Here is a 16,391-nt window from a genome sequence, read left to right as displayed (position 1 = left end):
TTTTGTAATTAGTGGCCTCTAAATTTTAATTGTGTCATTAGTCTTGTAGATCCATTTGGCGTCCCACTTTCCTGAGCTAGCTTATTCGATTAGCTAATAATTGCTTTCCACCTGTCAGGACAGAATCAAAGTCTGCATCCTAGAAAAGTGGCACTGGCCACCAATGTTTCTTATACAACTCCTTTTTTAAGGTGTTTTAAGCTCCTAAGCAGTTTGGAGAAACAGGCAGAGATCAATCTTATTAGGGGTACCTCTTGCCACTGTTAAAATTTCACTATATGGCCAGGGCTCCAGCCAACCATGAGCAATAATTATGTCCTTATGCCTGAATCCGCCTTGGCTAATGCCTAGCAGTGTTTTTATGATTCATTTTGAGGCACGGCCTATGGTAAATGTCTCAGTACTAAGCAAATACCCATTCAACTCAATCCATTGGAAAGAAGTTTATTCAGGCAAGATGGGAACTGCATCACAAGTTTCATAGACTGTGGTTAAATTAAACCATTTGTCATAGTCTCAAAGCCTCATGAGAGATTTAGCTAATTCTTTGGGCTTTTGTAAACGGAGTAAATTCCCTTGTAAATATACAATTTGACATGCATACCACCTTACATTTCCTTATCTTTGTTCCTGAAACTTAAAAATAAAATGTTTAACATTCTAGTATTCTACCTTACATGGATTTACAAATTAATCAGTATCTAATGCCTCCAAATTTCTAAGTTAATCCTATATAATAAAAGGCTAATATGCAAATTATCCCCTTGACCAGGAGTTCAACTGGGAGTCTGACCAGGGGGCGGGGCCAGCCGCCCTACTGCCCATGGGCCCTCCCCCCAGCCAGCCGCAGCCCCTCCCCCTGGCAGTCCCTGGCCCCGATTGGCCCCTCCAATCCCAGTTGGGGGTGGGGCCGGCCGGCCTACCTTCCGTGTCCCCTTCCCTTGGCCGGCCCCTACCTGTGCATGAATTCTAGTCTATATATAAAAGCCTAAGTGACTGAACAACCAAACGACCAGTTGACCAGTTGCTATGACGTGCACTGACCACCAGGGGGCAGACACTCAATGCAGGAGCTGCCCCCCTGGTGGTCAGTGTGCTCCCACAGCTGGAGTGCTGCTCAGCTGACTGATGGGTGCCAGACCCTGGGCTCACAGCTGGCGAGCGTGTCTGTGCCCAGCCCAGGCTCAGTCTCCTCCCTGACTGCCTGCACTTGGCCCACTACTACATCCCTCAGGGGATGTTGGACTGCCGGTTTCAGGCTGACCCCACCAGGCCTCTAGTAATTATATAATTTGTTAATGCTCACAGCAGTCTTCTTAATGATTTCTTCTCCTTCCTTAAGCTAATGCTGACTCAGACACCAGTAGGAAGATAATAGTGGTCAGGATATAACTTGGGACTTAATCAGTTTCAGAAGTACTTCAGAGAAAATACATAGTGCTTACATGTTTACATCTTGTTTTTAATACTGTCAGATGTCTGGTGGGTTAAACTCACTATGCCAACTTTTGTCAAGGAACTGCTCACATTTTTATTGCACTAATCATCACAAAATATAGTCTAACCCTATTAAACTTTTAAAAATAATACATCTATTAGATGAGAAGTTGCTTTCATAAACTCAGATGTTTAAAGATAATATTGGCCCTGGAATATAATTTTTGAACTCTTAAATTGACTCTTATTTGATGTGATCCATTCACATCTTAGCTATACAGAGAGAATTAGAGACAGTTTTATGTAGCTTGGACATAACAGGCAGTGTTTAAGCACATGAAAGATATGTCTCAATCACTTCTTCACTTCCTCCTGCTGAGGTTTAAGTCAACTGTCCCATTCCAGCGAAGATTTCGCACTCACAGAACTATTTTCTGTGAGACAGTTTATAAGAATTAAGTTTCTGCTTTACTTCCTAAAGAAAACCATTAAGGAAAGAGGTGAAGACATTGCACTCCATAGTCCCTTTGTATAGTGACATCTGCTGGGCTGTAGCCCATAGTGATTTTTAAGCAAGTACCTGCTCATTTTATTGAGGCAAAAGCTCATTTCTCTTGATGTTCTAGTGTCTAGATTTTTGTGGTCCGGATAAGTAATTTTCATTTAAACATCAAAATGAGTTCCAGAGTTTAACAAGTTTATCTGATAGTAGAGCTAGAAATATACCCCATAATGCCTAGATTTGTAAACATCTATCTGTTGGCATAATTCAGAACAGCCTTGCTCCACAAAATTGTTAAGTAATTTCTTGCAGTTTATGTTTTGGGAATATCCTGGAGGAAAAGATACTGGAAATGAGCCAGTGTGGAGGGGGTCAACAGAGTTACTGCTTTACATGAAGTAAACGAGACAGAAAACAACACCCATTAAAAAGGATAAATGTCTGGGATGAAATTGTTGGACTGATTTTAGAACATTTGCTGCACGAAAAGGACAAGACGGATGCTCTTTTAAAGACGCATCTCTTTGCCTTAAAAGGATGCTGCGATCCTTCTCTGGTGGGGAAAAAAAAGAAAAGAAAGAAAGAAAAGAAAAAGACTGATTTGCGCTTTGATATGTATGGCCAAGCAACGCTGGTATGCCTTCCAGGAGTTGCTGATAAAAACAAAAACCTTGGCGCACCCTCAGTAAGTTGCTGGTTCCACTGAGGACAGCGAAAGAGCGGAGTTGTTCTGCTGGTCCCCTAGCCCGCGGCCGCGCATTCCTGCCTCTCCGGCTGCGCGATCTGGGGGCCGCCCCGCCCCGCCCCGCCCTCCCGGCTCCTGGCTACCGGCCCGCGGCGCGCCCTGGGTGGGGCCTCGCGGCCGTGGGGATGCGGCCGGGAGCGCTGGGCTGCTGATGCGAGTCGGCTGGGCCGCGCGCCGGGGCAGCGGGAGCCGCGCGCCGCGTCGCTGTAATCGGACACCCGAGCGCTCGCCCCCGGCGCCGGGCCACTTTCCATTCACTCCCAGGCGCTGGATTGAGCGACGCGGAGCCCGGCTCCGGGTGCCACCGCACCGCTGCGCTGAGGATTCCTGTACAAAGAAACTCCGAGGACCGGGAAGAAAGAATCTCACCGCTGCGTCCCCTCCGACCTCCAGTCTGCTGGGCAAAGGGCTGGAGACGCACGCGGGGCCAAACCGGTAGCACATTGATGTTTCCGTGCTGATCTCTTCTCCGCTCGGTAAGCTGGTTCCTTAGGTTCAGCAGTACTTTTGGGTCTGTGTGTTGACTTTTCACACATCACTGTGCTCAAGTCTGCGTATTTTCTTAAGAACATAAGCAGTTTGTCCGGGAACCGTTTCTCTTGCTGAGAGCCCGGCTTGAGTTGTTTCTTTAGGTTGTGACACCTGCGGAGAGTTAAAGTTGCACATTTCAGTGACTTCTAAGGCAACAGTGCTGGAGAGGACATAAAGGAGTCTTGTTCTCACATGCTGTTAGTGTTTCGACCAGAAGTGAAAATAAGCAGCCTGTCCAAGTGCCTGAGTTAAAGGGAAGAAGTTATTAAATAGGGGGTGTGAGGCATGTGGAAGACACTTGCTTTGAGTCGCTTTTCTCTAGGTAGGCTTGAAACCACATTGCACTGTATAGTTGCTTCCTTGGACCTGTCATTTCATCTCCAATATTTATTTTATTTTTGCAATTTGAGGCAAGTGTCTCTTTGGGGGCAGACGTACCAGATAAAATACTGATAATAGCCATGTGTAAAAATATGTAAATACTATCAGCCTTCTTAATAAAGAGACAAAGGTTAGGTATATTTGTGGCTTTTTTTTTTTCCAGGGAACAAATGACTAAGGGAAAGTCATTCCATAAAATCAATTTTCTTCTAAGTTAATTTAGGGATGACAGGGTGAAGAGGTTGTGGAAGCAGGAAGAAACTGTTTCTTTTGAAAATTACCAACACAAACATCTCAAGGCTTTCCTCCATCTGTGTGGTAAAAGGGGCGCACGATTTTGTTTCTAACTCTCATAACTTATGTGCCACCTAGGAAATCAACTTAAAATTTTCGTTTAGAATGGCATGTTCGGTATAATTGTTCTTTTTTTCTTCTGCATTAATGAAGCAGTGTTTACAGCTTGTAATGGCATGTTATGGAGTAAAATCAGTGATAAGATTTTAATTTTAAAAGCCACATAATATTGAAGGTCAGAATTGTTGTGATCTATAAAAATTAATTCCTAGATTAAACTGTCTTGTCATTTCAGTATATAATTATGCTAGATTCAAAATAATGGGGTATTTTTTATGGTCCTGAGATTATTTCACATGCTGTGACCACTGGAGCTTTTATAGATCTGTAGTTAACATGTTACCTGATCTTCCTTGGTATTCAGACATTAGTTAATAGCATGTATCAATTTTATAGCTACAGTTCCAGATAGTACTTGTCTCTCTGATTTATCTATTGGAATTTTGACAGCCACTTTCTGGTTGATTTATATGAAATATGCATTGAGGGATAGATGGTTCACTAGATTGCTCACCACTAGGTCATTGGTTTGAATTTGGCACCAGTCCAAGGTTACCTCATCTGCATCATTTAACAGCTGTGTGGTCATCTGTATAAAGTGGCTGATAACTGATTCAAATGATTTTAGTGATCAAGGATTGAGCACATGCCAATTTATGCATAGAAACACCATTTCAGGTACAAGAGCTAATGAGTATGGAATGTTCATGTGGGATTTTTTTTTTTTTTTACTACTACTGTATTTATGGTAGGAAGGGATGTTTTCATCCATTAAAACCTATCAATACCATTTTCAAGTCATTTAAACATAATGTGATGTTTAGAGAGGAGATCACGTTTAAATATTGATTTTCCTTTGGGAATCAGTCACTTTTTCCTGGCTGCTTTGTTCTTTATGTTTTGGAAGATGAGAGTTTCTCTTTGGCAAACACTGCCAGACCAAGGGAATTGAATCCAAATTTTCACATCTAAGAAGCAAAGTCACAGCACCTCCTACTGTTTGCATGACTATGAAAGTTCAGGAATGTCTTTCGTGAATAAGGTGCTCTGTCTAGATTGCTGGTTACGTTTGTGTGGGTGTGGGTGTGCTCCTAAAATGTGAAATGAAATGTAAGAAACTTATCTCTTTTTTAAAGGTATTTCTCTTGGATGTTAACTTGAAAATCTGAAGAAATGGCATTCCAGGCAATTTGCATGTTGGTTGGAGTATTTGTTTGTTCTGTCTGTGTAAAAGGATCTTCTCAGCCCCAAGCAAGAGTTTATTTAACATTTGATGGTAAGCAAGTTGATAAATTCTCTGGGAAAATGTTATTTATCATTTGTTTTTTTAATCCAGATTAAAAAACTAAAGGCAGTAACGTATTATTGAATATTGATTTAAAAAATGTTTATGGGACTGGTTTTGGGATGACATGGCTATTTAAAATTATTGGTGAATAGACAAAAGCCCTCTATTGCATTTGTTTCTGAAAATGTTTGAAGTGAATTCTGCCTTTTAAATTTCTTCTGTGTTTGCATGTGCATGCATGGGGGCGATGGTGAAGAACTCAAAGCCTACAATCTTTGATATTAATATTCACCTGGTTTGGTTGAGAAACACTTCGTATGTACTAATCTTCATTAGCAGAAAGAACTATGAAGGTTAAATTACTGAAAATTTTCCTAATAAATTTTGAGCACTAGTCTTGAAACTGGTCTTTCTATATAATAATGTTTCTTCTATTTCCACAAGGGCTTCCTGAGGTTGGCAAAGTACCTAATTGTAAAGGAACTAAAGGAATAGTTCAAAATATGCTTTTGATTGCTGTTGTGTACAGATGTTATCTTCAGGAGCTTTAGGGAAATGAGTGTGACTTCAAATTTTCACACACATAAAAGTTTTAAGTCCTCTTAGGAATGGTTTGCCAAATGTACGGATGAGCTTTAATGTATATTGTTCAAAGGACTTACAGATGGATGATTCAGTCAGTCACATAACCCATAGTAATTGGACAGATGGGATAAGAAATGGATCAGGAATATCACTGGGCCACTCAGGGTTATTTATATTTTTATGGCTTCTTTCAACTCTGTCTCTGCATAAACCTCAGTGTCATTGGGCATATTTTCATTTTCATTTGAGAAACAATATACTCTAAGACCTTCCTGTAGCAGGATGTCTTTGAAACACTGGTATCTTGAATTTCAAGTAGCAGTATGACTGACACTTCTGTCAAATGGCTCCCTACCTCCCCTCCCCTCCCCTCCCCTCCCCTCCCCTCCCCTTCCCTCCCCTCGCCTCCCCTCTCCCCTCCATCCCCTCCCCTCCCCCTCCCCTTCATTCCCTTCCCTCCCCTCCCCCCTCCATCTCCTCCCCTCCTCCCCTTCATTACCTCCCCTCCCCTCCCCTCCCTTCTCCTCCCCTCCCCTCCTCTCCCTTCCCTTCCCTTCTCACCAAAAGCTTTCTCCAAGGTTATCATAAGTCCTATAGGAGCCTTATGAACTTAGAGTGTGTAAGCTTCTAATTGCTTCCTTAGCTTCTAAGCCAGGCATTCCCCTTAAAACCCATGACTATCCAGTTAAGTTGTGAAGGAAGGAAAACAGATCCTTTGAAGTGTCCTTTAAAAAAAACAAAAAACTAACTAAAGCATCTCATAGTCAGCTTACAACTTTTCTCCTAAGTTGAGAGCTACCTAGTATGAAAAAAAAAAAAAAAAAGGCATTAAGGAACAGTACAATTTCTCCCCTATTTTCTATATTTCTCTCAGTATATAGGAAGATGGAGTGGTCCCACAGATTAGGTCTCTAAACCCATTCTATTTCATCAAAATTAATCAAACTTTGTTTAACCTGAACTTAATCCAAAATAGGTAAATATTAAAGATAAGTGTGTCTGCAGAGATATTTCATCAAGTCTATATTCGAAGAGACAATTAAAATTTGTCTTTTAATGAAGTTTAGTAATGCAATCTTTTAAAACCAAACTTCATTACTATGTAGGACAGTAACTGCTCTGTATACAGTGACTAGAAGTTATGATGGGCTTTAAAAAATACTGCATCTCTAATATTTTAAGTGCTCCCAAACTCAAAATAGATTCTTACAAAATAAGACTTACCTTCATTTATAACATACTAGAGGCCCGGTGCATGAATTTGTGCATGGGTGGGGTCCCTCAGCATGGTCTGCGGGGATTAAGCGTCCAACAGTGCCTGCCACTCCTGCCTGTCGCTCCTGCTCATCCTGGCCCCGCTGTGCCTGCCATAGACTTGTGCCCAGTCAGTCCTAATTGGAAGAGGCTTGTGCCACCACAGCGGCACTCACCAGCTGTGTGTGCCCGTCCCAAGGAGGGTGGGAGGGGAGCTGGGATGCGATCGGCCCTCTGGGCAGGCGGTGGGATGCCCTTGCTGGCCTGGGATCCAGATCCGTCCCACTGATGTTCTCGCTGGTTGTTGGGAGCCACCTGGCAGCTGCTTTTATATTGTTTCTTCCTTGAGGAGCATCTAGGGAGGGGAAGCGGCCGCGGTGCCTGAGGCCGACTTCCAGGAGGCCAGCAGCACTGTCAGGATCGTGTGGGCAGCACCGGTCCGTTGGTGCCTGGCCTGTTCTCTGGAGATTGGACCTGTAGGACTCCTGAGGGAGGGAGTGGTCCACTGGGACAGGTCTGTAGCTGAGCAGCACTCCTGCTGTGGGAGAGCACTGACCACGAGGGGCAGCTTCTGTGCTGAGCGTCTGCCCCCTGGTGATCAGTGCACATCATAGCAACTGGTCATACAGTCGTTCAGTCGCTTAGGCTTTTATATATATAGACTAGAGGCCTATTTCCTTCCTCTGGCTGCTGGCACCAGTCTTCCTCCGGCACCTGGGACCCAGGCCTTCACTCTGGCCACCACCTTCTGTCTTTGTTCTGGCCGGAGCCTTCAGTCTTTGCTCCGGCCAGAGCGCCACTCCTGTAGCTCCCTGTGCCCCCTGCCCTCACCCTCATAGCAGGCGTCCGCCCCGCCTGGCTGCTCCGCACCTGCATGCGTGCTGCCCAGAGGTCCGGAGCCGCTGGGGGGCAGGGCTGCTGCCACCTTTGTCAGGTTAATTTGCATATGCACTCCTGATTGGCTGGTGGGTGTCGCAAAGTGACAGTCAATTTGCATATTTCTCTTTTATTAGTGTAGATGTAGAATACAATAAGCTATCGATCTGAAAGTTTTATAATTCCTGATATTTTATTCTTCTCAAGAGCCTTTTTTTTAAAAAAAAAATTATCTTTGTTGCCCTGGCTGGTTTGGCTCAGTGGTCAGAGTGTTGACCCGCAGATGGAAGAGTCACGGATTCCATTCCCAGTCAAGGGCACATACCTCAGTTGCAGATTCAATCTGTGGCCAGGTCAGGGGAGTGAGTGGGAGGCAACCAGTCAATGTGTCTCTCTCAGGTTGATCTTTCTCTTTCTCTCCTCTCTCTGTCTCTCCCACTCCCCCCTCCCTTCCACTCTCTCTAAAAATCAATGGAAAAAATATCCGAACTCCTTAGTGAGGATTAAAAAATTATCTTTATTGTTGAAAGTATTACAGATGTCCCCTTTCCTCCACATAGACACCCTCCACCCCTCACCTGTCCCCTCCCCAGGCCCACTGCACTATATTATCTGTCCATGGGCTGTGCATAGATAAGTCATTGGTTAATCTCTTCATATATCCCCTCCCTCTTCCCTTTGAAATACTTAAGTCTGTTGCATGCTTCAATGCCTGGATCTTTTTTGTTCATCAGTTTGTTTTGTTCACTTGATTCCACATACAAGTGAGATCATGTGATACTTATCTTTCTCTGACTGGCTTATTTCACATAGCATAATACTCTCCAATAGTCTTAATAGGAAATAATCATAGAGATAAAATATCACAATTTAGAGATTATTTTAAAGTAATATATCAACAAGGAAATTCCATAATTTCTAAATTAAGTACAAAAAATTCCTAAGTTAGACTATATATTAGGCAAAGTATCATAGGAAAAGTAGCTTGGGCAAAAAAAAAAAAAGTTAAAATGTTTAAATTTTAATCATAAATTTATAGGCATTTTCTTAAGAGATTTGATAGTATACCTGCTTGAGATACCTGTTCCAAATTTCTTATTAAATTTTGTCATTGATTTTATGATGGCTTATCTGAGTAGGTTACTAAATTTCTTCCAAAGTAGTTTAGTCTTGACATCAAAATATAGAAATATGTGCAGGGTTGACATATATAGGGTGGGGCAAAAATCTGCTTATAGTTGTGAGTAAACCAAATACAGAGTTTATTCTTGCATTATTACTTATCAATTATTGTATTGTTTTCCATATGAACAACTATAAATCTACTTTTGCCCCACCTTCTATATGAGTATATGTTAATTTAAATACATATAGATATATACTTTATTTCATTTATTTCATATTTCAAAATTTCTATAACTACTTTGCAACCAAAAATCAGGACTTAGAAGATGCTTTTGAGGAAATTTAAGTAATTTCAAGTTACATCAGGCAGAGGTCTTTTGCATCTTTATAGTTTCTCATAATTACATTGCCTCCTGGCTCTTTTGTCTTGAAATCTTCACTGTAACTTGATCCTCTCTGCCTGTCTCTTTCTGGGGAGAACTTTAGGAGAATCCTCTCAGTGTTGTCTTATTTATAGTCAAATGATGAATCATAGTTGATTTAAAGGTATAAGAAACAAGAGATTCTTTCTCCTATCCAAGTTCCAGCCCTTCTGCTTGTGGTGGAATGATGGACTGATAACATTTAAGAAACGATTTACAGATTTGCCATTTCTATTGATCTAGCGCAAGGTCAACCAGATGGTCATCAGTCCTATGGGAGAATGTACTTCAGATGTTATTAATTAGTTACATTTGTGCTAGCTAAACCTTGCATGTTAAGAGAACTTACTCCTAGAAGATACTACATTGTGTAATTTTTATAATTCTCATTTACAATTCTCAGTGCCAAATAGCTTTTCGAATGAATATATAGTTAAATGCAAATGTTTTTTAAGTGGAATAATTGTGGAAAAGCAATTCAATAGTTTAACAGATTTATATTTCATAACATTATTGCCACTGTATTCCCTGCCCCCCCCCCCCCCAGATAAACTAAAAAGGTCATATGGAAAGGCAAGGATGCATATGTACAATAGACAAAAATTGTTTTGCTTGTTAATATAAAAAGAGAGAGCATTGCATTTATCCAGTAGAGATTTTAGCATGTAGTATTTTATAAAATCAGGAGTAATTACAAAATAATTTGATAAAAGGTATCAGTTACATCTAATTTTAAGAGAAGGTTCTGAGCTTCAGAAAAATGAAAATTTTTTGCATTTTTATATATAAAATATGATTACTGAGTTATTATATTAAATGTTGTTCCTATTTAAAAATTAGATAAATTCTTATAATAAGATTACTTTTTCAGCTAGCAATTCTGATTGTGAATCTAAGATATTCAATTTACTGACATAAAGTTATTCACATTATATTATTGTCCTCACTATGTCTGTAGGATCTGTAGTAATGTTTTTTTTATTTCATTTCTGATACTGATGATGTATGTCTGCTTCCTTTATGCTCTGACTGATCTGTATAGAGATCAATTTTTCCATTTTATTGATCTCTTTAAATAATCATCTTTTTTTGTCTATTATTTTTCTGTTTAATCATTTTTATTTATGCTCCAAAATTTAATTATCTTATTTCTTCTTCCTTTATGTATAATTTGTTCTTTTATAACTACTTAGCATAGACTGTTAAATTACTGATTTGAGAAGTTTTCCCTGATACAACCAGTTAAGGAGGTATGATACAAATTTCCCTTGAAATACTGCTATAGCAGTGCCCCACATATTTTGATGAAATGTGTTGTGATTTTCAGTCAGTTCAATATTTCTGCTAATTCCTCTGTTATGTTTTCTTTTACCCATGGGTTATTTAGAAATATTTTGTATAATTTATAAATATTTGGATATTTTTGTATATTTCTCTGTTATAGAATTCTGCTTTAACTCCTTGTCAATGAGCATACATCATGTGTTTTTAATTCTTTAAACTCATTATAGTCTACATAGAAAATAATATGTATTCTGCTTTTGCCACATAGTGTTCTATTAATACCAGTTAGATTCAATCAGTTGATGGATTTCTATACCCTTTCTGATTTTGGTCTAATTGTTCATTCAATTAAGGACAGAAGAAGTTGAACTCTCCAACTATAGTTACGGATTTGTCTATTTCTCTTTTTCAGTTCTGTCAGTTTTTGATTCATGTTTTTGACTTTTTGTTATTAGGTACTGACATATTTATAAGTGTTATGCCTTCTGATGAATTGAACTCTTTTTTTATTATGAAATATCTCTGATTATTACTGGTAATAATCCTTATTCTGAAATGCATTTTGTATGTACGTAATGCTTTTATATTTTTTGATTAATGAAAAATAACACCAAAATTTTAGTTATAATAAAGTGCGGAAATGTTTACCATGATTAGACTGGCCTCTACAACATATTTTAATTAAAATATTAGGAAATATATATAAACAGATATTTTTGATATGCATAAATGTATGAATGTGATTGGCATTGTGGTATAGTGAGAACAGCATTTACATAGAAACCAAACTATCATGGTTTTTAATATTTGATTATTCACTAATTAATTCTGAAACTTTAGCAGGACCTCAATATCCTGACCAGTTAAAAAAACTTGGACAAAATTATTTCTTATATCCCTTGTTGCCCTATAATTATGTGATATTTAAATTTAGTTTTATTTTATAAATATCACCTCCTTCAAGAAAGCCTTCTATAGTAACCTCTTTAATGTTTTCAATAATATTTTATGTAAATGACCTGGGCAAGGGGAAGAACAAAACTAAACAAACAATTTTCAAAAAATCAGGGATATTGGAATCATACAAAACTGGTTTTAAATCATCATTGTCTGTTACTTCTGGGTATGCTACATTAGGGTAATTATTTAATCTCCCTAATCCAGAATTTTATAATCTGTAAAATGGTTAATAACACATACTTCCTGTAACTATTTTGAAAATTAAATGAATTAAGCTTGTAAAGGGTGTTGGGTAGTATACATAGTACATCCCATTACAATACAATACAGGGAGGCTTACATTAAAGTTAGTATTTATAAATTCCTTTAGGGCAGAAATATGATCTTCATTACTAACCCTCCACTTAGCATAGAGACTGTGATATATTGCTCAGTAAATGTTGAATTAACATAAATTTTGATACCCCTTACCTCTACATCTCCCAACCAATAGAGCAACCACCCTTTAGTGAATTTTGGATAATTTAAAACAATGACATAGAGCAGGGAGATTGCAATAGAAATTGATTTCTTTATCATAGCACTAAAATATACAAAGCATGAGAGGAATTTTTGAAGATTCTATATTTTTAAAGTCCAATTTTTTATGATAAGCTTGAACTTAATAAGAACTTAGTCAACTCAGTTTACTTCTAATGATCGTCATGGCATAGTGAGTGGCTGGAAATTGGATCATTAAAATCAGAAAGGGGGGCATGTGGGATAATTTCTAATCGATTTCTCTACCATGATATGAAATATATCTGTGTAAATATATCCATAGGGAGATATAAATAAAAAAATATAATTATATCCTTATAAATACCAAACGTAGAGCATATACTACACTTAAAGCAGTGGCTGTTAAATAGTATATCAAATTTTTTCCATACTTTTGATGAGCAAATTGAAATGTATTCAGGAATGTTTGCTGCCTGGAATACTTTGTATGTGAAGAAATTAATAGACCTTACATTCAATACTTAATTGAGATTTAATTACTGGATTTATTAATCTCTTGTAAGATAATGAGGATATGTATTATTAAGTTACTGAAATAGCAACATTTCTTTCCTTATTGTTTTAAGAAAGTCAACTTATCCAAAATTATACACTAGCTCCACCCCTATTAACAAGGAAGCAATAATTCAGTCATGTGTATGTTTGTCTTCCCAGTACAAACCTCTGAGTCATCAGGCTTACTTTTTAAAGTAATCCTGATGGATACAGGATTATCATTTTTATATGTTTTTAGGTCTAGAAAGATAATATCTGGAGATAAAGAAATAGGATAAAGGTAATGTGCACTCAGTATCCCATAGGATTCAGAAAGCCCAAATGAATATTATTTTACAGAAAGGGAAGTCTGGGTCCACTAGAGTTTTTCTTTTGTTCTAGAACTCTTATGAATTATTATCTGACTGGCATGGCTCAGTGGTTGAGCATTGACCTATGATCCTGAAGGTCACGGTTTGATTCCCAGTCAGGGAACATGCCTGAGTTTCGGGCTCAATCCCCAGTGTGAGGCGTGTAGGAGGCAGCCGATCAATTATTCTCTCTCATCATTGATGTTTTCATCTCTCTCTCTCTCTCTCTCTCTCTCTCTCTCTCTCTCTCTCTCCTTTCATCTTGAAATCAATAAAAAAAATTTTAAAAAACACATATAAAAATTCTGATGCGTTATTAAAGTGCCCCTGGAAATATCTTAAAGCATTTATAAAGCTTTGGGAGCTCAAAAATAAATTCATTGATAGTTAAATGGATGGCAGAAAGTCAGTCATTTGTCACTATAATTCTTTGCTTGTGTTCACTAGAACAGTAAAGACGTCCTACTACTAAACTGTCCCTCGTCCTTTGAAGCCTGTGAATCATTGCCTAAAACTCAAAGGGTTAAAACTTCATAAAGGTGCTCCTATTTGGATACATTTTCTTAGCTTATTTTGGCCAATTTTCCAGCTCCAGTTTGAGTTTTACATTTACATTTGCATGTGCATGACAGTGTTTTAAAAACATAAAAATGTCACTGTGCGTTGTATTGGGCAACAAGTATATAAGTGTAGAGCCTTATAAGTTCTTTCAGTTATTTACTTAGTAATTGTTTTTTGCCTTCTTTCGGTGCTGAATTTTTATTAATAAAGTTATAAATGTCTCCAAGTCATTGACATATAAATGAAAGAGGATGGAATTTTACAAAACATCTTTTATTGTCTATATCTGTCTCATTTGACAAGAAGTTTAGTTAATTAAACGATAAATAAAAGGACCCCTGTGAACTGGTGAGCTAAACACAAAAGCTGATGAATTGTCATTGGACAATAAACTCAAAATAATAAATTGCCTCTTTATGAACTCTGGTAGCATTAACCTTTCAAGGCACATTTATTGAGAACAGTTTGTCTTATGGTCGCCCAAGAGATGAAAATAAAGCCAATTGTTCTTGATTTCTCCATTCATCTTGGAGAAAGCTCACTCTGGTTGTATTGAATCTTCTGAAATATTTAGTTCTTGGGAAAACTTGTGTTACTGCAGTTTCTTTTAAATTCCTTTCTGATGGCCTCAGTTAAATGTCAATTAAACATTTTAAATAGCACCTGCATGTTTTGAAAAACCTAAACTCAATAAGAAGTACTGTGTAATAATAGGCTCTGCATTTTTCCTCGGTGACAGTGTCTTTGAAATCAGGAAGGAATAGATGAATTCAAGGGTGCATTGGGCAGTATGGGAATAGAAGATGAGAAAAAATTGCCAGGAGATTTCATATGTCTATTTTCCCCTATCCCCGTGGTCGGCAAACTGCGGCTCGAGAGCCACATGTGGCTCTTTGGCCCTTTGAGTGTGGCTCTTCCACAAAATACCACGGCCTGGGTGAGTCTATTTTGAAGAAGTGGTGATAGAAGAAGTTTAAGTTTAAAAAATTTGGCTCTCAAAAGAAATTTTAATCATTGTACTGTTGATATTTGGCTCTGTTGACTAATGAGTTTGCTGACCACTGCCCTATCCTATCTAATAAAGAGGGAATATGCTAATGGACCCTCACGCCATTGCAAAGATGGTGGCACCCACAGCTAATAAGGAGGGAATGTGCTAGTTGACTGCCCTGCCCTCAAAGATGGCGGTGCCCACAGCCAATGAGGAGGGAATATGCTAATTGACTGCCACACCCTCAAAGATGGCGGCGCCCACAGCCACAGGATGGCAGGGTCCAGGCCCCTCAGCCCCACCAGGGCAGCAGGCACGTGGCAAGGCCAGGCCTGCCCCCAGGCGGTCCCGGCCTTGCTGCATGCCTGCCTCTGGAGTCCCCCAGTCCCCTTAGTCCCCCAGTCACCCAGGGCCAGCCCGAGGTGCAGGCAAGCCTCGGCTTTCAGCTGCCCAGCCGCCTAGGGCCGGCCCGAGGTGCAGGCAAGCCTTGGCTGTTGACTGCCCAGCTGCCCAGGGCCGCCCGAGGCGCAGGTAACCAGGGCCGGCCGAGGCTTGTGCTGTCAGCAGTGGCAGAAGCAGAGGTGTAATGGGGTGTCGTCGTCCCCTGATCGCCGGGTTGCCTCCTGTCCCTGAGGGCTCCCGAACTGTGAGATGGGGCAGGCTGGGTTGAGGGATCCCCCTCCAGTGCATGAATTTTCATGTACTGGGCCTCTAGAATACATATTTATATAGGACTCTAGTACTCAAAATAAAACAAAATCTCTTTCATCGCCTTAAATTGAAGGAGGGAAGTTTTAGGTAGTGCAAAGAAAGTCTCATGGGAAATATTAGGGTAGAATGTGTTATAATGATACACTGCGGATCTCTCTCTTTTTAAGATTTTTAGAAAAAAGTGAGAAACCCTGTCATAAAAGAGTAATTCTTGTCCTCAGTGAATTTTCTCATATTCTAATAAGCTTAGTTGTGTTGCCAAAAGATGATGTTGTGATGTTACGCCATTTCTAAAGGTACAAGGTTCCTGCAATTGAGAACAGAAAAGGGATGCTTCAGCAATCTGAAATCAGAAGAGTGAGTTTGTGTACTACGCTTATTCAGTCATCACATCAAGGCAATTTCATGAACAATATGTGTCATATTCCATGATTATCCATAGATAAGGGTTAACATTTATGGTCAAACAATTGGCTGTGAGAACCAGCAGCAACTACAGTGGGAGAGCTGCTATGCAGGAGACATCCCTATGGAGCAGGACTTTCTTCAGTGGGGCTTTGGTGCTCACTGAGTCTGCCCCTTGAGTGTGTTGCTTATGGATGTGCAGAGCTGTAATCCGGTATTGTCTGACACTGACCATTGGGTACACTGGCTCTTGGGTTTCTAGGGAGGTGCAAAGTCAGCCCCTCCCTGGGGCCACCCAGCAGGAGCTACAGAGAGATCTGCAGATTCCTCCTTTTTGTATCAGGTTTGGAAGTGCCTAGATGAGGCCCAGCTGTGAAGCAAGGCAGGCTGGTGCTGGTGCCGGTTCTTGGGCCTTTTATTGATAGGTTTGGGGCTCCCTGACCCAGCTGCAGCTTGTTTGAGAGATTTTAGCCTGAACAAGTACAGGCCATTCATATGCAAAAGCCTCTGCACACAGCTGGGGTGTGGTTATAAATTGGATGGGGCAGATCTTAGAGAATCACCAGGGCAGAG

At 39.7% G+C, this 16,391-nt stretch overlaps 1 protein-coding gene across 1 annotated transcript in view; it reads left to right on the top strand.

Moving 5' to 3' along the window:
- Positions 1-2,827: 2,827 nt before the first annotated feature.
- Positions 2,828-16,391, top strand: part of SEMA3C (semaphorin 3C) — a 175,066-nt gene continuing 161,502 nt past the window's right edge. Inside the window, exons 1-2 of the mRNA XM_080667027.1 lie at positions 2,828-3,160; positions 5,087-5,226. Of these exons, the coding sequence (XP_080523153.1) occupies positions 5,124-5,226 (103 nt within the window). The 5' untranslated portion in view covers positions 2,828-3,160; positions 5,087-5,123. The remainder of the gene's footprint in view (positions 3,161-5,086; positions 5,227-16,391) is intronic.

The sequence above is a fragment of the Plecotus auritus genome, assembly GCF_963455305.1.
Source record: "Plecotus auritus genome assembly, chromosome: 4".
In the NCBI taxonomy this organism is placed as follows: domain Eukaryota; kingdom Metazoa; phylum Chordata; class Mammalia; order Chiroptera; family Vespertilionidae; genus Plecotus; species Plecotus auritus.
The sequence above is the reverse complement of the archived record's forward strand: the minus strand, read 5'-3'. Positions and strand labels throughout refer to the sequence as shown.